Here is a 24,086-nt window from a genome sequence, read left to right as displayed (position 1 = left end):
TGGGGGGATGATGATAGTATCAATAGTTGAAACTTAAAAAGCAGTTGCTATTTACCAGGCAGAGTGCTCGACTGTGACATGGTATCTCTTCATTGCAAATGACCCAGACAGCACTGCCTCTGCTTGGGGGCAAGGCAGGGATTACCGGTTCATAGAGCCAGCCCGTGGGATGGGCTGAGCAGCACTGGGCTGGGAACAGATGAGCCGGAGCACAGCCAGCCAGTACCCCGTCCCCATCTCTCCTCCCTGCTTGTCTCCCGCGGGCTCTTCACCTGTGAGCTGCTGCCTGACTTCCCCCCGCCAGATCCCCCCACCCCCAGATTTCACAGCTTGGCTGCTTTGACCCTTCTTCCCTTGCTTCTGGACGATGTGACAGCCCCTGGGGGAATACCGAAGTCTCAAACCCAGTCCTTTTAGCAACAAGGGAGGGGCTGTGATTGGCAACCCCCAGTAGACCTATAGCGTTGGAGTTGGGTAGGAGCTGTCTCCCCTCCAGAGGGGCAGGTGTGGGCAAATAACTGCCCATGCACAGAGGCTAGGTCATCTAATCCTCACAGCTCCTGAGATGCCTGTTATTATTCCTGTTTTACAGTTTCAGAAGCAAAGGCTTTGAGAGGTAGAGTGACTTGTTCAAGGCCCCAACGCCACCGGGTGGCAGAGAGTCAGGACGTGGAGTGGTTCAAAGCGAGGACTCGGTTTGCAGGGCAGAAATAGAGGCACAGATGTAGAGAACAAACGTATGGCCACCAAGGGGGGGAAAGTGGCAGGGTGGTGGTGGTGGTGGTGGTGGTGGTGATGGTGCTGGTAGTGTGATGAATTGGGAGATTGGGATTGACATATATACACTAATATGTATAAAATAGATAACTAATAAGAACCTGCTGTATAAAAAAATAAATAAAATAAAATTCAAAAATTCCAAAAAAAAGGCGAGGACTCGGGAGCAAAGACTTTAGACAACTTGCTTAACCTTTCTGGCCTCAGTTTCTCCATCTGTATAATGGGAATGATCATAATCAGTGCCATTTCCTAGAACTACTGTAAGGATTGAATGAGTTAGTACACGTAAACCACTTAGAACAGTACTTGGCATGCCATGAATGCCTAATAAATATTAGGTATTGTTATCACAGCTTCACAGTTTACAAAGAAACTTCACATATATTATCTCACTTGACCTTTATAATAGCCTTGGAAAATGGGCAGGGGAGTTGGCTGATCTACCACTGCCCCGGACACCATGCTCTCACCTCTGACCTAATCAACTGCATAAATCCCATAATCTGTTACAAAAAAAATCACCCTCTCCGGTGAACAGCTCTCTATCCAACAAGGGAATATAAATTCTCTCTTGGGGGTGAGCTGGCAGGCACTATCCATGCTGCTGTCTCTTTCTCTCGTGAGTATGTATGAAGCCAACAATGTTAGAGGGCTTGGTTGGTAAATGTTCACCCAGAGGCAGGAGCCCCCTCTTTGCAGAGTTCGTTTGATTCTCTCAGGGGGCTGAGCCTTGCAGCCTAAGCCCACTGGACTGGGACAGGAGTAAGGAACAGGGTGGCCGTTGCTTGGGAGGTAAGCCCTCTGGGAGCAGCAGCTCCAGTTGGCCCATCATGGCCCTTTGCCCCTGAGTGGGTGTGAGCCCTCCCCTGGGATGTAGGGCTGGGCGGGCTGGAATCCAGGACTCACAGCAGGAAGATTACCCTTCCTCCCCCCAGCAGGGAAGCAGACTGAACTGGGCAGAAGTCTGGGATCCAGCTCTCATTCACCAGGGGACTGCTCTTTCTCTACCTCAATGTGTTTCCCTTTAAGATGGATTTGATGGTAACACATACTTCACAGGCTACTTTTAAAGATTAAATGAGAATGAATATTTAAAGTAGTAAAAGTAGCACCTGACTTGTATGCTGTTTATCGTGATTATTATTATCATTTCTTATATCCAATCCAGGCCCCAAGCTAGGCTTCAAATATGGGCTTCCGATCCCAGAGTTTTCATTTCCTCTCATTTCCTTCTATAGTGTCCATAGAATGATTCCAGTGCTGCCGGCAGAGCTCTGTCCCCACCCCCAAACTCCCACCAGCACCTTGTTTATTCCCACTGCCAAGCTCATTGCTGGTCGACTCACCTAAAAGACTCACCCGTCTTGGCTGCACCTTCCCTTTCACACTGCGGTCCAGGCTGCTGCCCCCGGAAGTATGCAGTGTGAGTGGGGCTGGGCTTGTGTAGCCGCAGGAGCTCCAGCCCTGAACGTCCCTGAGGTTCATGTCCTCCAGCCATTGGCTCCAGGGTCCTGCTTCATGCAGATGGACCTGGGGTCTCAGGCACACTGGCCTGGGGGGCAGCATTGCACGGGGGCTTTTACAGGCCAGTAGGCTGCAGCTGTTTCTTGCAGCTATTATGAGGAAAGGGAATTTTGAGCCTTCCAAAAGGAGCCAAGATGGAGAAGAAACACCTTGCATTTTACAAAAACAGGTGATGAAACTTGGTCATGACTTTGGGTCACCGTTTGCTTCGAGGTCAGAGAGTGTAGGGCACACAGTGGGGGTTTGAGGCCATGGTGCAGTCCCTACCTCTGTTCCAGGCCACTGGTCACATGGGTCACGAGGTGAGGGGCAAATACTTGCCATCCTGAAAGCAGCCTGGTGCAGAGAAGGTGGAGAGGAGTGCTGGGCTCAGCCAGGAAGGACCCCGAAAAGCCCTCTGGAGCGCTTCCAGCCAGAGCAGTCAAGTAGGTGATGACTGTCCTTTTGTTCTTTGCTTTCTTTTTCTCCTGTACATAAAACCCCAAGAGAACTTTGAGCCAAAGCATCTAAGTTGGGAAGCAAAAGGAGATGAGCCGTTTAGAGAGGAAAAGGGCAGCTGAGTGTGAGTGGAGGCAGTGGTTTGCTTGGGTGCCCAGGATGCCTGGCTGCCCCAGCAGGGACGGGGAGCAGGGGGCTGAAGAGGTGCCAGAGAAGATCAAGGGGAACATTCCAGCCCGTCCAGCCTGGAGGCATCAGGACACTGATGTTCTCATAAGAGCACAGCGCATCCCAAAGCCAGCCCAGGGGGTGGTCCTCATCTGTTTGTGCTGACCTCTCCCCCAAGCCTCATTCCCGAGCACGTGTGATAAAGACAGAGTGCCATTCACGGTGGGCATGAGCCGCCCTTTCATAGAGTCCGAGGCTAAAGAGGCCTGAAAGGGCTGCCGGAGCCAGGCCCCTGTCTCCAAAAAGATCTGAACACAAATAGATCAGACTCCCTGCCCTCTATTTTCCTCCCAAACAGTAAGACTTACTAATGTCTTAGGAATATAAAGAATCTACCTCTTTGCCCATAAATCAGACCAGTTTGTCTGATAAGTTTTGTTCCTGGGCCTTTTCTATTTTCAGTCCTTAGCCTGCTCTTAGACCATTCAGGTCCACGCTACAGTGATACCTACCTGCACCAAACTCACCCACACAGCACGGCCAGGATTATCAGAAAGGACTATTCTTTTTTTTTTTTTTGCGGTACGTGGGCCTCTCACTATCGTGTCCTCTCCCCGTTGCGGAGCACAGGCTCCGGACGCACAGGCTCAGCGGCCGTGGCTCACGGGCCCAGCCGCTCCGCGGCATGTGGGATCTTCCCGGACCGGGGCACGAACCCGCATCCCCTGCATCGGCAGGCGGACTCTCAACCACTGTGCCGCCAGGGAAGCCCAGAAAGGACTATTCTGACCATCTCTTTGCCCCCTGTTGAGAGAGTGAGGCATTGGGCTCCAAGCCTTCTGAAGGCCCTTTCTGGACGTGGTTCCATGACTCGCCTTCCCTGAAGCCAGCACTGCCTCCCGACATCTGACCAACCAAAGGTGGTCTTTTTCTTTTTGGCCGTGCCACACGGCATGCAGGATCTTAGTTCCCCGACCAGGAATCGAATCCGTGCCCCCTGCAGTGGAAGCGTGGAGCCCTAACCACTGGACCGCCAGGGCAGTCTCCAAAGATGGTGTTCTCGTGGAGAGCCCGGGAGCCTGGCAGTGCTTCTGTTCTCCCCGCCTCACTGCCCTCGTCACCCGCATTCCTAGAGGTGCCTTGTCTTCTTTCCTGGCTCCGGCTGGGCTGCCTGAGGACTCTCAGGCATTGCTCAGCCTCCCCTGCTGCCCCCATTGTGCTCCCCTCCTCCAGCCCTGGCCTGCCCACTGCCCGGTCCCAGCAGACCAGAGCAGCAGGCAGGGGCTGGAGGCATGGGCTCTGGGCCCGGCTCTGCCCTTGACTAGCTGGATGAATTGGCTGCATCACTCCTCTTGGGGCCCCAGTGTCCTCAAATAAAAAGTAAGAACTTTCATCTCAGTCATTCTAACTCACTGGCATTCTGTGATTCTAACTCCATCTGGTAAACCTCAGATCTTGGTTATATCCTATTTATATACAGTGGAATTTTCTTTTAACCAGCTTCTTTGTCGCAAAGGTTTGGATACGTCATAGGCTAAATCATACAATAACGTGTCTAGGGTAACCTGTTAGCCTAAACATTGGGGCTCAGGCATTCTGTGACCCCATAAAAGGCTCCCTTCTGGCATGTCCTGTCTGGAGAGGGGGCCTCATCTTTCTTTGGGGATCCTGCCAGTACCCAGGCCTTGATGATACCCCTGGGCCTGTTTTTGATGGGCTGAGCCCAAAGGAGGCAAGCAGATGGGATGGAAAGGATCGGAGGTGAGGCCTTGGGGGCTGAGTGAGACAGAGATGAGGATGAGATAATGATGTTCCACTGTAATTTGGAGCCTATGCATCTTAAAGGGAGGTCATTTCTGAGCTATTTCCACAATAGAACTGGATATTCTGATCTACCTCACTGCTGCATGTAATCAAAAATAACATAGCATGATGCTATATCATCAACTAGTGGCTTCTCTTTCTGAGCAGCTTTTACCCAGCAATTATGTGAAATTATGTGACTCACTATGGAAAGATAATCACCGGAGAAACTCTTCTGATTGCTTTCTCCTGCACATGCAGAAAAGCAAGTGTGCAGACAGCAGAAAGATCAGGGAGGAAAATTAACATGGATGTGCTATTGCCGCCCAAAGTGTCAGCTGTTTACCAATGTAGAGATAAATGAGAGCATGGAAGGGAGCAGAAAAATGAATGGAAAATCAATTCTTTCTCAGAAGATGCTACCGAGGAAGCAAAATGCAGCTGGTTCCATTTTCTAGCTGGGGAGGATGATCTGAATGATCTAGAGTTCAAGACTCCCCATCTAACCCTGATGATTTCGCCAGAGTCCCACCCCAGGGAGCCAGATCCTCAGGCACCCCCAGGTAAGGGGGCCATGACCTCACATACACAGGAAGCTAAGGTAATATCCCCGAACGCCCTCTCCCACCTCCACCCAATTCTGCCTTGCTTTTCCATCTTCCAAAGATCCCTCCCTCCTTTTTTCCATCTACTTCTTAAACTCTGTGGCCTGGAAATGAGATGTACCACTTCTACCACCTCTTAATCTCCCCCTCCCCCTAGCCAGCCCCAGGCAGCCCAGCTTCCTTTCTGGGATAAAGGAATGTGTGGGAACTGGGAGGGTGTAGGACACGGAGGGGCAGTTGTGTGGGAGGGAGGGAAGGCAGAGAGAGAGTCCCTTAGTGCATCAGTGAGAGAAAGGCGTTTTGTGTCCCGTCAGAGGCTCTGTATGTGTACTTGGCCACTCGACTCGGGGGCAGTGCCAGGGGTACCAGCGGGATTTTAAAAAATGGGTGTGGGGGGCCAAGAGGCACCCTGAGGAAGCTTGTGCTGAGGTGTGGCTGGTATAGTCCAGGCCTGGGCAGCAGCTTGATGGAGCGAAGTTGGTCCCTTTTCAAATCTGTAACAGTATTTCTTTCAGCTCACTGTAACTTGATCAGGAATGTTTTCTTTAGAATACAAAGACAGGTCTTTACTCTTTAGCCTGGCATTCAAGATCCTCTAGAGGCTGTTTCCCAACTGTCTTATCAGAATTCTCACCACCCACACCCTCATGCTTTACACAACCCGATTATTCACTGTTTTGGAAGGTATCTTACTCTAGAAATGGCAAATACTTTGCAGATGGCTGTCACGGCCCCCTCCTGCACTATGCAGACATTACTAATGGATGAAGGCCCTCTCTCCTGCCCCACTTCATTCAGAATCCTTCTGAGGAAGCCACTAAAGGCAGCCACTGTTTTTTTTTTTTTAGATTTATTTTTGGCTGCATTGGGCCTTCGTTGCTGCGCGTGGGCTTTCTGTAGTTGCAGGGAGCAGGGACTACTCTTCGTTGTGGTGCGCGGGCTTCTCATTGCGGTGGCTTCTCTTGTTGCAGAGCACGGGCTCTAGGCACGCGGGCTTCAGTAGTTGTGGCTCACGGGCTTAGTTGCTCCACAGCATGTGGGATCTTCCTGGACCAGGGCTCGAACCCGTGTCCCCTGCATTGGCAGGCGGATTCTTAACCACTGTGCCACCAGGGAAGCCCAGGAGGCCACTACTGAATGAAGTACCTTGAGGTTCCACTTGAACCGAACTTGAACTTGAATACTATTTGTTATCCCTGCTTCCCATTTTCCCTTCTCACTGCCTTTGCTCATGCTGTGTCCTCTGCCAGAATGCCCTTCCTCTTCTCTCTTTTTACCCCTGTCCATCAAAATCCCATCCTGCTTTCAAGGTTCAGCTGGAATGTCAACTCCTCCCTGGAAATGTCCAAGGTCTCCTGTTGTATTCCCTGCTCCCCTTTTCCGTGCCCTGCTGGCTGATCCTTGAATGTAGTCTCTGCCTCTTGAGAAGCTCTCTTCACATTTGCTGATACACCAGAGCCCTCTGCTTTCAAACCTTGCCGCCCTGTCCTGTTCACCTGTTTATCCCTTGCAGAACCTGGGATCGTATAACCCCGTCTAGGAATTCAGTGTGTATGTGTTGGGGGGATTAACTTGAACGTGAGCATCTATGGAGGTGATTGGGCGGAGCTGAGGGGAAGGTGTAGCAGTGACTAGTGGCCTAGAACCCTTGATAGGTGTCCTTCCTACTCCCAGGAGGGGCCCTGCTTGCCTAATAAACCCTCTCCTGGCTAGAAGCAAGTCTCAGCTGCTGCTCCTGTTCAAGGGGAGGGGATTACACAAAGGTTTGAATACTAGAAGGTTGGAATTATTGGGGATCACGTTAGAGTCTGTCCACCAGAAGGGTGAAATTATAAACAAGAACTGAGTTTATAACTAATAGATCTTCATTAAAGAAAATTCTAAAAGATGTTCTCCGGGAATTAAGAAAATGGCTTGATGGACGTCCGAGATTCAAAAGGAGTCATGAACAAATGAGTTAGTAAATAAGTTGTATTAGTTATCTGTTGCAACATAACAAATTACCCCCAAACTCAGTAGCTTAAAACAACAAACATTTGTTATCTCACACAGTTTCCGAGGTTCAGGAGTCAGGCAGCAGCGTAGCTGGGTGGTTCTGCTCGAGGTCTCTGATGAGGTTGCAGTCAAGCTGGCAGCCAGGGTGGCAGTCAAGCTTCCATGCTCACTTACATGGTTCGTGGCAGCCTTACTTCCTAGTGGGCTTTTGAACTGCGGCTCTCAGTTCTTTGCCACGTGGGCCTCTCCGCAGGGATGCCTGAGCATCCTTACGACATGGCAGGTAACTCTCCCCAGAGCAAGCCATCCGAGAGAGAGAGAGCAGGAAAAGAAAGCTGTGGTCCTTTTTCTAATCTAATATTGGAAGTGACATATCAGTTCTGCCATATATTATTGGTCACACAGACTAACCCTGGTGCACTGTGGAAGGGGACTATACAAGCATGTGAACACCAGGAGGTATTGGGGGCTCACTTGAAGGCTGGCCACTATACACATGGGTGAATCTAAACAAATGTTCTTTCCAAGAAATAGAAACACTGTTTCATAGGATTAAGAAAAGAACTGAAAATTTGTACAGTAATAGCATATATATCATGAAGGGGGTGTTTGTATTTTTCGAGAAGAGTATTTTACCTAATAACTATTATACATTTTAACTTTAGACTTTAAAAATCTTTGTTAAATTGAATACTGTTTTGGTCTGTTCAGAGGCTGCTATAACAGCATACCAGAGACTAGATGGCTTATAAACAATAGAAATTTATTTCTCACAGATCTGGAGGCTGGGAAGTCCAAGATCAAGTTGCCAGCAGATTCAGTATCTGATGAGGGCCTGCTTCCTGGTTCATAGACAGCGTGTCCTCACTGACCCCTCACATGGAAGAAAGGGCAAGAGGGCTCTCTGGGGTCTCTTTTAGAAGAGCACTAATCCCATCATGAGGGCTCCCCCCACTCTTGGCCTAATCACCTCCCAAACGCCTACCTCCAAATACCATCTCACTGAGGATTAGGTTTCAACATATGAATTTGGGGAACACAAACATTCAGTCTATAGAAAATACAAATGGTAAAATTCCAAAGGTAACCACTAAAAGACTAGAAATAACTTGTATAATTTCTCAAGCAGTAAAGGGAGAAAATGAATAAGAAAAAAAAATCAAAAGAGAAATACACATAAGAAAAGTAGGGAAAAACAGATGGTAGCAATCAGACCAAATATGTTAATAGTCACAACAAAGTTAAATGGAGTAAACTTGACAGTTAATAATCAGGTTGAATTTTTAAAAATCTAGCTCTTTACATTAATAAGATGGTAAGATACAATGCATAAAGACATAGAAAAGTAGAAAGTAAAATGGAATTTAAGACAGGATCCCTATATAATCCTAAAAGATCCAACTCACAGGACAATATAACAGTTTTAAACTTTCTGTTACAATATTGTGAGAAACACAGGGATAAATTTATATATCCTTCCTCACAGTGGCAGATTTTAAAGCACCTATCTCAGTTTTTGGTAGGTCACACAGTCAAAAACTGAGAAAATACATAGAAATTTAAATAACACCATTAATAATCTTAATCTAATGGGCATATAGAACTTTCTTCCCAACAATGAAGGAATTACACAGAATATAATTTTTGAAATAAATAACCATATACTAGATCATAAAGCAAGTCTCAGTAAATTTCAAGGTATCTATATCTTACAGGCCACATTCTCTGACCACAGTGCACTTGTTAGAAGTCAGTAATAATGGCAAATTAAAAATCACTATACATTGGGACATTTTAAAAACATGCTTCTTAATGCACAGGTCAAATAAATTATAACACAAGTCTAAAGTACTAAGAACTAAACAATAATCAAAAAGCCACATTTCAAAGCTTATATTTGGAGTGAAAGTGGCACTTAGAGGGTTATGTAGTCTTTTAATTAATTAATTTATTTATTTATTATTTATTTATTTATAGCTGCGTTGGGTCTTCATTGCTGTGCGCGGGCTTTCTCTAGTTGTGGCGAGCAGGGGGTACTCTTTGTTGTGGTGCGTGGACTTCTCATTGCGGTGTCTTCTCTTATTGCGGAGCATGGGCTCTAGGCGTGTGGTCTTCAGTAGTTGTGGTACGTAGGCCTCAGTAGTTGTGGCTCGCAGGCTCTAGAACACAGGCTCAGTAGTTGTGGCACATGGGTTTAGTTGCTCCATGACATGTGGGATCTTCCTGGACCAGGGCTCAAACCCGGGTCCCCTGAATTGGCAGGTGGGTTCTTAACCACTGTACCACTAGGGAAGCCCTGGTTATATATTCTTAAATGCTGATATTAGAAAACAAGAAAGGCTAAATATTAATGAACTAGGCATCCAACATAAGATAAATCTAAAGAAAAAAACAATAGAATAAACTCAAAGAACCTATAAGGGCAGAATTAAGAATAATTTAAAACACACGATAAAGAGGATCAATAAAACCAAGAGTTGGTTCTTTGAAAAGACTAATAAAATAGTTAAATCTCTAGTGACACTGATTAAGAAAGGAGTTGTCACAAATAAACAATATTAAGAATGAAAAAAGGACATAACTACGGATCCAACAGAAATAAATGATTTCTAATAATAACTAGAAAATACTATAAACAACTTTGTGACAATAAATTTGAAAGCAGAAAAGGGCAAATTTCTATAAAAATTATAACTCACTAACTATATAAAAGAAGAAATAGAAGTCTTAAGAGTGTCATAGCCATTAACTAATTGAATAGGCCAATTAAAATCATCCCACAAAAAAAATACTAAGTCAGATGTTTTTACAGTTTAGTTCTACCAAACATTCAAAAAACAGCCTATTGCAATCTGCATACTCTTCCAGGGAATAGCAAGAGAGGAAATACTTGTTCTGTGAAGCCAGTACTACCATGATACCAAAACCAGACAAGGTCAATACAATAAAATAAAAATTGCAGCCCAGTCTCACGCACATAAATGCAAAAATCATAAACAGAATATCAGCAAACCAAATCGACCAGTTTATTAAAAAGATAATACAGTGGTTTCATCCCAGAAATGCAAGGATGATTTAACATTAGATAATCTGTACATACAATTTACTTCGTTAATAGATTAAAGGTTAAAAAACAAAGATGTAGAATACTTGTTCATAATTAGTATAAAACAGAAACATCTTGGAAACCCAGGATTAGAGGGGAACTTCTAAAGCATTAGAAGAAATCTATTTAAAATTAGTAATTTAATTTTTTATCCCACACATGCACACACACACACACACATATCACATTTTCGTTATCCATTCTCACCACACACAAACAAAAGGTAATTATGTGAGGTGATTGAGGTGTTAAATAATTTTATTGTGGTGATATTTTGCAATATATGCATGTATCAAATTGTCACATTGTACACCTTAAACTTACACAATGTTATAGTGTCATATCACAGTAAGCTGGGGAATGATTAAAAATAAGCACACAAACAAATAAAAAAAATTGGTGATAAGACTGTATGTGTGTATATGTCTATTATCACTGCTTCTATTCTATATTTTACTATAAGTTCTAGCAGTACAGTATGACAAGAAATATAAATAAACAGTGTAAGTATTGGAAAAGAAGAAACAATCCTGTATCATTTACAGATGATGTGTTCACAGAGAACCCAAAGAATCTATAGGTAAATTATTAGAAATAGAAAGAAAATTTAGCAAGATTATTGAATTTAAGATCAGCGTATACTAATCAATTGCCTTTCTCCATACCAGCAAAAATTAGAAAACACACACAAGAGATAGCACTTAAAATAGCAATAAAAATTATAAGGTACATAGCAGTATATCTAACAGAAGATGTGCAAGACTTAGATGAAAGCATTTATTAAAACTTTATTAAAATACATTGAAAGGACCTAAACAAATGAAAAGATTTATTTATAGAGAGGAGACTCAAGATCACAAAAATGTCAGTTGTCCCCACATCGTTCTATAGATAGATGCATTGCAATTCCAATGAAAATCCCAACGATTTTAGATGAATTTGACAGGCTGATTCTAGAATTTATATATAAGAGCAAAAGACCAAGAATAGCAAAGACATTCCTGAGGGAAGAGGCATGAGAGGCAGAGAAGAAAGGAGAAAAAGAAGAGGAAGCTTCTCCCACCACATGGGGAGATTACCGTAAAGCTGTAGTAATTGAGACACTGATTTTGTTGCAGGTATAGACAAACTGACCAATAGATCCAAAGAGAAAGCCCAGAAACAGACCCACACCTGAATAGAAACCAGATACAGGACACAAGTGGCTGTGCACATCATGAGGGAAGATGTCGCAGATGGTGCCAGGACAACTGGTTGTCATATGGAAAAAGCAAGAAATAGATCCTGACCTCATGCCTTCCATAAACATCAATTCTGGACGGAATACCGATTTAAATGTAAAAGACAAAACTTTAAGATGTTTAAAAGAAAATTCTTTGACTCAGGGTGACAAGGAATATCTTTAAACAAAACACAAAGATCACTGCATTCAATTATATTAGAATTAAGAAATTCTGTTCATTGAGAGACAATAAAAAAGTAAAAAGGCAAGGCGCTAATTGGGAAGAGATATTTGTAGTAGTTAATGACAAAGATTTAGTATCAAGAATAATAAGTGAATAATAATAATGTCAACCCATTTGAAAAATTAGCAAAAGACATGAAAGGCACATCACTGATGAAGAAAGAAGAATGGCAAATAAATAAGCAGAAGCCCATCTCCATTACTAAGTAATCAAATTAAGACCATATTTTACACCTCTAGAATGGCAGATATTAAGCAGTCTGATAATATCAAGTATTGATAAGGCTGTAGAGTAATGGTAACAGTCATATGCAACTTGTGGGATTTTAAATTGGGGGTGGTCACTTTGGAAAACAATTTGAAATTATTCCATAAAGTTGACAATTTGTATGCTATACAACCCAACAACCTCACTCCTAGGCTTATCTCTAGAACATAATTTTTCAAATTGCAGAGCGACTCATTAATTAATTAACGGGTCTAGGGACTTCCCTGGTGGTGCAGTGGTTGAGAATCCACCTGCCAATACAGGGGACACAGGTTCTAGCCCTGGTCCGGGAAGATCTCACATGCCATGGAGCAACTAAGCCCGTGTGCCACAACTACTGAGCCTGTGCTCTAGAGCCCACGAGCCACAACTACTGAGCCCATGAGCTGCAACTACTGAAGCTCGTGCACCTAGAGCCTGTGCTCCACAACAAAGAGTAGCCCCCACTCACCACAACTAGAGAAAGCCTGTGCACAGCAATGAAGACCCAATGCAGCCAAAAAAAAAAAAAAATTAATTAATGGGTCTAGCCATTAATTGACTTAGCCATTTTTTTTAAAAAAGAAACAAAGTAGAATAGAAAATATCAGAGACCATCATTTGTACCGGATTCCAATGTAAAAAATATTTCATGTGAAAGTGATAGTGAAAAGATTTGAAAAACAGTGCCCTTGAAACTCTTGCATGTGTGTGCTGGGCAACAAACACAAATATGTTAAAAAAAATACTGCATTATTTATAATAGCACAAAATTGGGGGTAGGAAAATATCCATTGATAGGAGAATGGACCAATACATGATAATGTTTACCTGCACAATGGAATATTACACAACAGTGAAAATGAATGAACTATGTTTATGAATGAATCTTAGAAATGTAATGTTGAACAACAAAGCCAGTCCCAGAAAAATAAACAAAGTAATATAGAGCTCAAAAATCTCTACCTAACAATGTATTATTTAGATATATATGAGATAAATATATTTTTTAAAAGAAGAACAAGGTATATATATATCCATACAATGGAATATAATTCAGCCATTAAAAAGTACTGATACATGCTACAGTATGGATGAACCTTGGAAACCTTATGCTAAGTGAGAAAAACGATGCAAAAGGACATGTATTTTATGATACTTCTATATGTAAGGTCCAGAATAGGCAAATCCATAGTGACAGAAAGTAGATTAGTGGTTGTCAGGGAGTGGAAGAAAGGAAAAATGGGAAATGACGGCCAGTGGGTACCAGCTTTCTTTTTGAGATGATGAAATGTTTCTTAGTGCTGATGGTTGCACAGTTTTGTGAATATACTAAAAATCATTGAATCATACATTTTAAAAGGATGAATTTCATGGTATGTGAATGGTATCTTAATTTAAAATTTCTTTTGAAGAAGAAGAGCAAGGGACTTATTAAAAATATGTATTCAGGGTACTGTTTACTTCTGGGAGTAAGGCAGAGGGATGGGTCGGAGGAAAATAGAAGTAAATGTAGCAGTCCATGTAAAGTTCTAGTTCTTAAGTTACTTAATGGGTGTTTCCTTTATGTTTCATTACATGTGTGTTACATATATATATTTTTAAATTTAATTAATTAATTTACTTACCTGTCTTTGGCTGTGCTGGGTCTTCGCCTCTGTGTGTGGGCTCTCTCTAGTTGCGGCGAGCGGGGGCCACTCTTCATCGCGGTGCGCGGGCCTCTCACTGTCGCAGCCTCTCTTGTTGCGGAGCACAGGCTCCAGACGCGCAGGCTCAGCAGTTGTGGCTCATGGGTCCAGTTGCTTCGCGGCATGTGGGATCCTCCCAGACCAGGGCTCGAACCTGTGTCCCCTGCATTGGCAGGCAGACCCCCAACCACTGCGCCACAAGGGAAGCCCACATATATTTTTCTACATATAAAATGTAATATGAAACTTAAAAGAAATACAAATATTAAATGAAGTAGCATTCAAGGCAAATGACTGCCTTATGAGAAGTGCTCCTTGAATTGGGAGTCCAGAGTTCTGGGTCTGTGCCTTGGCCTGGCTCTGGATGGAGCTGTTCTGACCTCTGCTGGCTGGGAGGTGAAGGGCAGCTGGGGGCTGCTGGCTGCGGGGCCGGAACGGAATATGGCGTGAACCGACAGAGCAAGCATGGTCCTGGCCCCTAGACAGTGTGTAGGTGCTTAGGCCGCTGCCAGTCTCACCCCACTAAGAAAGAGCAAGCAGCCTTGGGCTTTCGTGTTTCGGGTTTCATTCCCTTTTCCTCTCTGGCTCTTTACCACACTCCTTTAACTAAGCCCAGGAATAAGGTGTGTGTAACTGCACCGAAATCCATCCCTGGGAGGGACCAACTGGCCCTGCCCTCTGCCTCCATCCAGGGGCCACTGACCCCAGAGACCAGGGGCTTGAGCTCATGAGCAGAAGTCTCAGGCCCTTTCTGGGGAAGGAGAGGCCAGGGCGCCGATGACCAGAGAGCATGTCTCCGTGCTCCCTCTGTTTAATCAAACCACCTCTCTGGAGGGTTATGAACTAAAGTCTATAGGAAGTGTTGACCCGGGCACTTTGGAGGTGAGAGCGTGAGGGGTACCTTGATGGAGAGCTGTCAGCATTTCAGGGTTTACTCTAAATAAAGAGTCCAGGAAACAGCAGGCCTTCCTCCCCAACCCCTGACTTACCTGCCCCATTTAATCTGATAGAAAGAAGAACTTCCGCCAGTGGGTCTCGGTTGTAGGGAACCAGGCCAGAAAGTCCCAGACATCTTAATGAGCTAGAGATGGCCACGTCTCTAGGTGGCCCAGAGAGGAGGACACAGGTGACATGGTCTCCCAAGCCCTTGGGGTTTTATGGCTTTGGCACCAGAGAGGCAGCCGGGCAGAGGCGTTCCTGAGCTGCGTTGGGATCCAGACTGTGCTGCTCGCTACCGTGAGTGTCCTTTCACCTCCTTAAGCTCAGGCTCTTCACCTGCAAAATGCGTTAATCACAGCGCCTGCTAGTTGAACTGATTCTGTTGTAATTGAACTCACGTGTGCAGAGCACTCCATAAGAAGTCTATAAGTGTCAGCTGCTTTGGCTTTGTCGTCTGACCTCACACCGTGTGGAGAGAGCTCAGCGTCAGGGTGGGAATCCGACTGGGGCCCTCGCCGGCCTGAGGGTTAGAGTGGGGAGTCTCCTACCCAGAGAGTCATTTTCCTCCCTCCGTCCCCAGACGCCATGGAGGTGGTGCTGCTCTTCCTTTGCGGCCTGCTGGCCCCGGCGGTCCTGGCCAACGGTAAGTACCCCTTTCTGGTGGAAGGTCCAGGCCCTTTGGGACACTAGGGTTGGGGGGCTCTTAGATTCTACATGTCTGACCAGCTGTCCTGCCTTTAGTCAGCAAAGAAAGTCCTGGAAGGCAGCAGCTAACACAGCCGCTATTCCAGCCTGCCCACCTCTCCCCATGGGCTCCAGCCCTCAAGCCCACCAGGTCCCTGTAGACTTTTAACCTGAACTTTGGGAGTCAGACTTGTACATCAGTCTCTAGATTGTGCAAGTCACGTGTCCTTCCGTGGTCTTAGTTTCCCCACCTATAACAAGAGGAAAATAGACCCTGCCTTTTGATGATGAGGTAAGATAAAAAGAAGCGATAAATGTGGATGCTGTGAATGCAGACTCCGATTGGTGCTCTGAGCTGCACCTGCCTTTGGCTTCTAGGCCGGCCCTGGCAGGCAGGCCCACGCTTCCATGCTTCTCTGGGCGTCTCTGCTTCATGGGCCCTGTTTCCCAGGAATTCCTTTGTGGGGAGTGAGGACTGTGAGACAAGGTAGGATATTTGGGGATCAGGATGTGTAGCTGTCTCCCCCTTGAGCACACCTGTTTGTTTTTCTAGCAGCTGAGCAGGAGAAAGAAAAGGACCCTTTTCAGTACGGTGAGCAGGGACGGCTGGGTAGGGAGGGGGAGGCACAGCCCCGTCCAGGGGAGGGATGGACCTGCTCCCCCTGGCCCTTCCCCTCTTCCATCTCTCACTCTTGTTCCCTTGGCAGACTACCAGACCCTGAGGATCGGGGGATTGGTGTTTGCTGTGGTCCTCTTCTCGGTGGGCATCCTGCTTATCCTAAGTAAGTTTGTTTGTTCCTTTGTTCACTCTCAGGGCAACGTCTGCAGCTGTGAAGTGAGTGGCGAGCAGTGTAAGAGACCGGCAGTTCTCTTTCCTGGAGAGGGAAGGAGGCTCTCTGTCTTCCTAGTTATCTTCAGGGGCTAGTACACTGCTGTGCACATAATAGGTGCTCAGTGAAACAGTGAAGAATGAACAAAATAAGTGCTCGATGAAAACAAGCACAGATACGAAGGGGTGGCGGTGGCTGTCCCCGTGCTGTACCCATCAGGGCGCGAGTGGGGGAGTCACAGGAGAGGAGACAGGGGCTGTCCTTAGAGTGCTCTGAGGGGTGCGTGTTTCCCCTCGTGAGCCTGGGCTGCACGGAGCTGTCTGCGTTTACACGGTCAAGCAGACGGTGGTGCTGTAGCCATCCAAGCTGCTGACGGTTGAACCTTGGCCTCCGAAGAGCCCTGCTCCAACCAGGGATCGCCGCGTGCAGCTGTGCAAACCGTGCAGTGCCCACGAGTCGGGGCTGCTGTTTGCACAGTCCCACAGACTCACCGGGCAGCTCTGCGGTGGCTAAGCCAGGACATTGACCTTGGATGGTTTCTTTGCCTTTCAGGTCGCAGATGCAAGTGCAGTTTTAACCAGAAGCCACGGTAAGGATGCCATGGCTGTGGACATCTGGGGTGAGGACGCGAAGAGGGGACAGGGAGGGGCCTGTGGTGGGTGACCCCGAATGAGTGTGCTTTTGGATTCTTGTCTCAGAAACAGGCTGTGTGTGTTGGGGTAGAGGTAGAAGTTTTGAGGATTGTCAGGCAGCCTTTGGGGCAAAGGAGAGGTCAAAACATCAAGGGTTAGCCCATCCTTCTTTTTTCTGATGTACGTGTGGGGTGGGGGAAGGGGGAGAAGATACTGGATCCTTGTCTGGACGCCCTTGAGTTGGGCTTGGGAGAAGGGAAACAGAGGGCCTCTGGGCCTCTCTTGAGATCTGTCTCCTCTCTTCAGGACTTGTGACACTGCCCTGTGGTCACCTGCTCATGAGGTTCTTTGAGCTTTGTGGAGTCTTGGGCTTCCTTTCGCCCACCCTCTACCTCCACCTAAGGGCACAACCTATCAGTCCACCATGGTAACCCAGGGCAGCGCTGGACCTCAGGAGTCCAAAGTCTGTGGCAGAACACAACCCAAGGCCTCGTGCAGCCCTAGGCCATCTCTTCCCAGTACTTAGCTCTCTCAGGGGCCGACATTGAAGGGTGCCTGTGAGTTCCCCTGACTACATCCCCTTTGGCCCTGGCCTCCCCCGCCCCATGAGCCCCATGGTGGAGAATGATCCACCATGACTTGGAGGAGACGGATCCCAGGGCCCTGCCCCAGCAAGGTTAGTGGCGATGCTCTCTGGGTTTGCCCTGGAGACCTCTGACGGGCTTGCATTTCATCCTCTTGCAGGGCTCCAGGGGACGAGGAGGCCCAGGTGGAGAACCTCGTCACTGCAAATGGTAAGTGTCAGGACCACCCGCCCAGGTGGGATGGAGGGAATGGGCAAGGGTTCTCCTACAGCTTGAGGGTGGGGTACGGTTGCCAGGTGCCGTCGTCTCTTGAGAGCTGGCCGGTCAGACGTGCTTCCGTAGTGCCAGACTGGGGGGTCCCCGGGGCCTCTGCTCTGCCTCACTCCCTCACCTCCACCGACAGGCTGCTGCTCCTGACGGCTGCTATTTACAGGGAATCTGCTTAGTGTTTGGCCTGATACAAAGTGCTTCACTTCTCATTTAATGGGCGCACAGCCCCATGAGGTAGACATCACTCTCCACATTTTACAACCAAGGGACTCAGAAAAGTTAAGGAATGTGCCAGGTTCTCTAACAAGCGAATAAAAGGACAAGGATCTGCCCCAGGTCTGTCTGACTCGAAATCCACGTGAGTCACCTTTGCTTTGTGGGTCAGGCTCCCCCAGAGAGACAGGCACAGTCACTGCTGCTGCAGGGGCTGGCCCGCTGGGGTGAGGGGTTCAGGCACTACCCTACATTCTGGTTCTCTTTCCAGCAACGGAGCCCCAGAAAGCAGAGAACTGAAGTGCAGCCCTCAGGCACAAAGGTAAGATGCTGTCTGCCCACATCTTCCTGTCACCATCATTGTTCTGACAGAAGTCCGGCGGAGGAGTCATCAGAGAAGAATTGGGCTAGCTTTTGCAACGCGCCCAGCTTTTATTATGCGCTGTGCTCTCAGGAGGCTCGTGTCTGAAGGGTGATGAGACGAGGGATTGAAACCTCCCAGGTGTACCACACACACACACACACACAGAATGAGCAGTCGGGAAATAGAGCTTCCATACCATCCCAGCGGTCAAGTTGATAGGGTGCCATCCTAGCTACCACGTGGGCTTGACTTGGGAGAGAATTAGAGTCCGTGAAATACTCCTAATATCAAAGTAGCGTAAAGACAATGGCCTTCAGTGATGATTCAGCAAGTACCTTCCGGCCGCTTTTTAAAGTTAACATTTTATTTTTAAACGTTTCAACCCTACACAAAAGTAGGGAGAATAGTATATGACACCCCCATACCAGCATTATCAGTTCTTGACGTTTAGGGGCACTGTTTTTAGTTCTATTTAGTATCCGTTTCCATTGTTCCTTATATCAACAGTAATGCAGGAAAGTAATAACTTAAATGCTTTACAGTTTTCAAAATGCTGCCACAAACACAAACTCACTCAAGCCTGCCAGAAGATGTAAGAAGGACAGGTAGGGTTTAAGCCGCATTTTATAGATGAAGAAACTGAGGTCAGAGAGAGTTAGCCATACATATAGTAAGTAACCGGCTGGAACTCGAGCTCAGGGCTTTGTAGTTGAGTGCTGCATTTCACTACACCCCTCTGCCCCTGCCTGTCTCCCTTTATGACATCCCTTGGAATATACTGGGCCGTGGCGGGGATCAGTCTTCACTGATCAGCTCACTTCTGCCTTTTTTTCCACACAAATAAGGGATATACTTTATCCTAAATCGTAAGTTAAAGGAGATTTCTGGATGTCAAATGCCTGATACACCAGCTTTTACCATCATGGTAATAGCACAGGGTACTTGTGGAGCATTGCAATTCTTTCCTAAGGGTGGGGCGGAGTGGGGCTCATTACCTCCTATCTTCTAGCTGGGCCTCGGGAAGGTTAAGGCTGCGTCAGTTTGACGTGGCCATAGATCCAATCCAGGAGGCAGGCATCCCAGCTGCAGCTCCGTGTTCTGTCTATGTCGTGGCAGCTGGCAGCTCAGAATCTGGGGAGCAGTGTGGGAAGGCTCCAGGCAGGGAGCCTTGAGCTAGCAGTTGTCTTTTTTTTTTTACTAGAACTTCCTCAGAAACCCTGTTTTCCTGAGCCTCAGGGCTGTGAGCAATTCTTGGAGGTGTCCTGAAATAGAGACCCCAGGTTTAACGATTTCCTTCGCACACCTACCAGGTTCCATCCCCCTGAGAGAGCCCCTCTCCTGAGCTCCACGCCCTCCTCCCCCTTCATCTCCTGGCCCTGCTTCTCAGGATCGTCCTCCTTGATTTACTGAGAACACGGCACTTAGAGTGGGTCTCATCTTGGGAGTTTCCATGGGCAGAGGGTCTGTCCTAATTAACGGCTGGGAGACGAGCAGGTAAAGAGTTTTGAAAGGAAGCCAGAGTTTCGTTTTAATTTAAATTCTCTCTCACTTCAACCTCCAGAAACTGAAGGCAGCTGCTTGAACCTTTAGATGCAAATGCTGATGCTTAAGAAAACCGGCCACTTCAGCAACAGATCTTTCCCCAGGAGAAGCCAAGAATTTGTGTGTCCCCCGCCCTCTCCCCAACCCCTCGACACCTGTCCTCAACTTATTGATGCAACCCTTGCCTCCCTGCAGCCTGTGGTCTCGTCCACCTCCTGTGACATGTGTCTGTGTGTGTGTCTGATGACTGTGGTCTTCGTGGCTGCTTGTTCGTGGATGACATTGTATTTTAGTGAACCTGGCCCCACTTCCCTGGGCAGGAGCTGAGCCATGTGGCTTTCAGCTCGTCTCTGCTCTCCATGGCCCCATCACCTTCCACTCCTGGGAGTCTGCTTTGTCCCTAAGAGACCAGTTCCTTCTCTTGATTTAGGGGTGGATGGAGGGGTTGGGCACGGGCGGAAGTCTCCGATTGGCTTGGGACTTGGGAAGGTTTACGTCACCTTCGTGATCCTTCTACATGGCCCATCTTCACTCCTTTTATAAGAACCTTGCTTCCATATTTGTTCCTGGACCAAGTCTGTTCTGAGGTCTCTTGGCAGTGGGAGGTTCCCAGCAAGGAGCTGATGAGCCCGCTTTGCCCTCGGGCAGCTACACCCCTTCCCAGGTGCCCATCTGCCCCACCTTACTCCTCCACTGGGGAACGTGCCCCTTGCATATCTTCTCAGCAATAACCCCGTGGACTCTGGAGCCCTACCCCCTTCTCCAGCCTTCCCTGCTCCCAAGACACCCTTCTATAGCCCAGCTTGTCTGGACTCACTCCTGTCCCTGAACTGGGGCTCTGGCAGGTGATGGCTGAAGGGGTGCGTTCAGCTGGGGCCAGCGCTCTGGGGAGGGGCAGCTGGGAGAGCAGGGGTCCTTTGCTTCTCTGTCCACATCCCATTGGCCAGGCAGCAGCGGGGGCTCCTGCACCCTCTGCTCGCCTGTCACTGGCCAGAAAGACAAGTGCAGCGGCTGTGCTGCGGGTTAGGGACCCGGCAGGGCTCCGCACAGCCCTGCTGCAGGGGGAACAGCACGAGGTCGAAGCTGGCGAAGAGAGTGGAAAATCAGACCCCACCCCTCCCGCTCATCGTGTTCTCGTGGAAACTAACCAAACCGTGCGGCTGTGACCAGGACTGCTGTTCTCTGTGTCGTGATCTCTCCTCAACAACGACGAAAGGAATAAAATACCACCTGTTTCCTAATGGCTCTGAGGTGCTTTCCTTTCTGTGAAAGAACTTGAATATTTGTAGGGCCTGTGGTGCTTGAAGGGCTAAAGGGACCGTGTCCTTGGTCAGAGGGAGGAGGTGACAGCTGCAGGGCCAGCCGGGAGGTGTTTTATTTCTGGGGATGTGTTTATTTCTGCTGTTTGACCACTTAGCTCCTCCCCTGCTTCTCCTCGTGCCTCCCCTTCCTCTCCCCTCCTTTACCCGCACCCCTCCTCCTCACCCCTTCCTCCTCCTGCTTCCACCCCACCCCACCCCTGTCAGTGGGTTCAGGCTCCACCCCATAGCTGGACCTGTGCCTCCCGCATGCCCTGGAGAGAAGGGAATCACGATGGCTTGACCGAGGGCATGCTGGCCTGGAAGGAAAGGTTCTCACCTGTCCCTTTGGTCAAGTCTGGGGCCACTACCTAAGAACTTGACAAAGAGGGGTGTGGGTGGGTTACTTGGGTTATGATCAAAGCCCTTTTACCCTTTCATCTTTCTCTAAACCCAAATACCCCCTCCTCTGTGAAGCCTTCTTGGACTTAAGGTAGGTGAGTCCCTTCTTTCTGTGCTCTAGTCACACTTGTTCCTGCCTTTATCTTCATGTTTAATGCTCTATGCCTTGGATCCCAACTGTAGAGGCCCGTTGGATAATGTCCGTCTGGTAGTGACACCACAGATGGGGGCAGAGCGACCTGGGGTCACCTAGACCATCCTCCCAAAGACATTCCAATTCAGCTTTTTAAAAAGTACCGTTGGGCAAACAAATACAGCTGTGAGCTGATTCCCTTGGAGGGCGCCCATGTGTGGCCCCCACCTCTACATGTTTTATGTGTCTTTATCGTGAGACCCAAATCCTAGAGGTCAAGGGCTATGTCTTGTTCTGACCTAAGAATGCCTGCAACACCTTGCGTTCTCAAAAAAGTCTTCCTAGGGTCTGCCTAGATTCTTTGAGTTGTTTCGAGCTGCAGACTAACAAGGCATGGGTCCTGAGGGACTTGGGGGTCCAGCCACTCACCCCTGGCCACCCCTGGGACATCCGTGTTGCCTGTCCTCCTTCTCCACTGCTTGTGCCCTCAGTCCCCCAGGCCCTTGAAAAGACTGAGGCTTATAGCTGAGGTCAAGCTCAGCATTGTCAACCCAGAGATCATGGTGGTTAAAACATCTCTGGTCATGCTTAAACTCTGGGAATAAGCTAATGACCCCCCAGTCATAGAACACTCACTATGTGTCAAGGAATTTGTAGGCTTTGCAGCAATTTCAGAGAAAGGCTGGATGAAGATCCTTAGAGGCCCCAGGTACACAAAAGTTGGTGGGTACCTCCCCACATTCATTATTGAAAAGAAAACATTAAACTACAAAAATAAGTGTAAGCAATTCCCGTGGGGAGGTTCTGATTTTTCTCATAATTATGTTAACGATAGAGAACGGTAGTTCTCATCTCTAGCGTAGATAGAAAATGGTTATCCCTACTCTGGCAGACTCTGAGAACCTACCTATTTTTCCTCCTGGTAATCCAGCATGATCTCTGAGCTAGATATTCACATTTTAGATTCTCTCTGATCAATTTGTGACTGGTCTAGGGCCACATGGCTGGCAGGCAGAGGAGCTAGGGGTTGAGCCCAGGCTGTCTTGTCTCCAGAGTTCTTTATAGTACACATGTGGCCTGGCTTCCATCTTCAGGAGGCTGATATCCAGATAGAGGAAGAGGATCATCTGGGCTGGTGAGGCTGCATCTGGAGCCTGGCGGTCCCTTCAGGGCATAAACTAGCTGAACTGTTCTCTGAGGAGGGTCCTGTGAGAGGTGAGTGGTCTGGAAACAAGACACGTAAAGAACAGTCAAAGAAACTGATGATCAAAATAATAACAATAATGAATGAATGGATGCAGCTAACATTTATCAAGCACTTACTATGTGCCAAACACTGGGCTGAGGTCTTCACGTGTACCAACTCATTCGGAACTCAGCTCTGTACGATGGCATCCCTATTTTACAGATGAGGAAACTGAGGCTTGGTGGATCTTTCCCGAGTTTGCACCGCTGGTGGCAAAGCCAGGGTCTAGCCCAGGCCCATCCAGCTCCAAGCCAGTGTGACCCTGTGCCACAGAGGAGAGGACCCAGACCCACCAACTGGACGTGAGCAGGAGGTAAAACTTGGCCTATTGTGAGCAAGTGCTTAGTTCCCAGGCTATGGTGCTCCAAAACTGGAGTGAGCTCCCAGTCACTGGAAGTGTTCAAGGTGAGGGAAAATAACCAGCAGATGGGATCCCCTAGGCAAGATGGGCTCTGAGAACCTACCCAGAATGACCTAAGTGTCCGGGCCTGAATTGACGACCCCCTAACCTCCCAACCAATGGATGAGCTGCTTCTTCCTCTTTGGTCTAGCACTGCAGGGCCAGGGCAGAAGAATCCAGAATCCAGGCATGGATCACTGCTTAATGTGTGTCTTCCTTCTGGACCAGCACTCCATGCAGGCAGGACCACGTCTGTCCACTCAGCCTCTAGGCACGCAACTTATATTTGTGGTTTGGTTGAGTATAGCAAATGTAACTCGGTTGAACAGGAAAGCTGCCGTGCTGTGCCAGTTCCCAGAAGGGTCTCAGACAGAGATCTCAGGTGTCCTGCACATTTCACCTCCCGGCTGTTCCCCCTGCTCCCCACCTCCCCATGAATTCCACTCCAAAGATTTTCAAGTCTATTTGCATGAGCTGTTTGTGCTACTTAGTACCACATAAAAAAAGGTCAGTCTGCCTTCTGGGTCCCCCTGGGCTGTGGCCCTCCCCATCCCCCTTTTTTTTTTGCAGGTTGTGGATAGGAACTTGCCAAATTGTTCTTGGAAGAGAGTCAGAGGCACAGAGCAAGCAGCAGGGAGAGGGGGGCGGGTGAGGGGGATGCCAGGCTGAAGCACACCCCAAGGTCAGCGGGCTCCTTCTCTTCTTGTGGGGAGGAGCGTTCTGCCCTCGC

The 24,086-nt window shown here is 47.7% G+C and overlaps 1 protein-coding gene across 2 annotated transcripts in view; it reads left to right on the top strand.

Moving 5' to 3' along the window:
- The window catches only part of FXYD6 (FXYD domain containing ion transport regulator 6), a 33,528-nt gene extending 12,410 nt beyond the window's left edge, over nt 1-21,118 (top strand). Inside the window, exons 2-8 of one of the 2 annotated variants that reach the window (XM_059068629.2) lie at nt 15,339-15,401; nt 15,999-16,034; nt 16,150-16,224; nt 16,825-16,861; nt 17,649-17,698; nt 18,243-18,293; nt 19,897-21,118. In XM_059068629.2, the coding sequence (XP_058924612.1) occupies nt 15,344-15,401; nt 15,999-16,034; nt 16,150-16,224; nt 16,825-16,861; nt 17,649-17,698; nt 18,243-18,271 (285 nt within the window). In that variant the 5' untranslated portion in view covers nt 15,339-15,343 and the 3' untranslated portion in view covers nt 18,272-18,293; nt 19,897-21,118. Of the gene's footprint in view, nt 1-15,338; nt 15,402-15,995; nt 16,035-16,149; nt 16,225-16,824; nt 16,862-17,648; nt 17,699-18,242; nt 18,294-19,896 lie in introns of both variants that reach the window. The other variant, XM_059068628.2, reaches the window with a different exon arrangement.
- The last annotated feature ends 2,968 nt before the right edge of the window (nt 21,119-24,086 follow it).

This window comes from Kogia breviceps, chromosome 7, assembly GCF_026419965.1.
Source record: "Kogia breviceps isolate mKogBre1 chromosome 7, mKogBre1 haplotype 1, whole genome shotgun sequence".
Classification (NCBI taxonomy): Eukaryota; Metazoa; Chordata; class Mammalia; order Artiodactyla; family Physeteridae; genus Kogia; species Kogia breviceps.
This window is presented reverse-complemented; position numbering and strand designations above follow the sequence as displayed.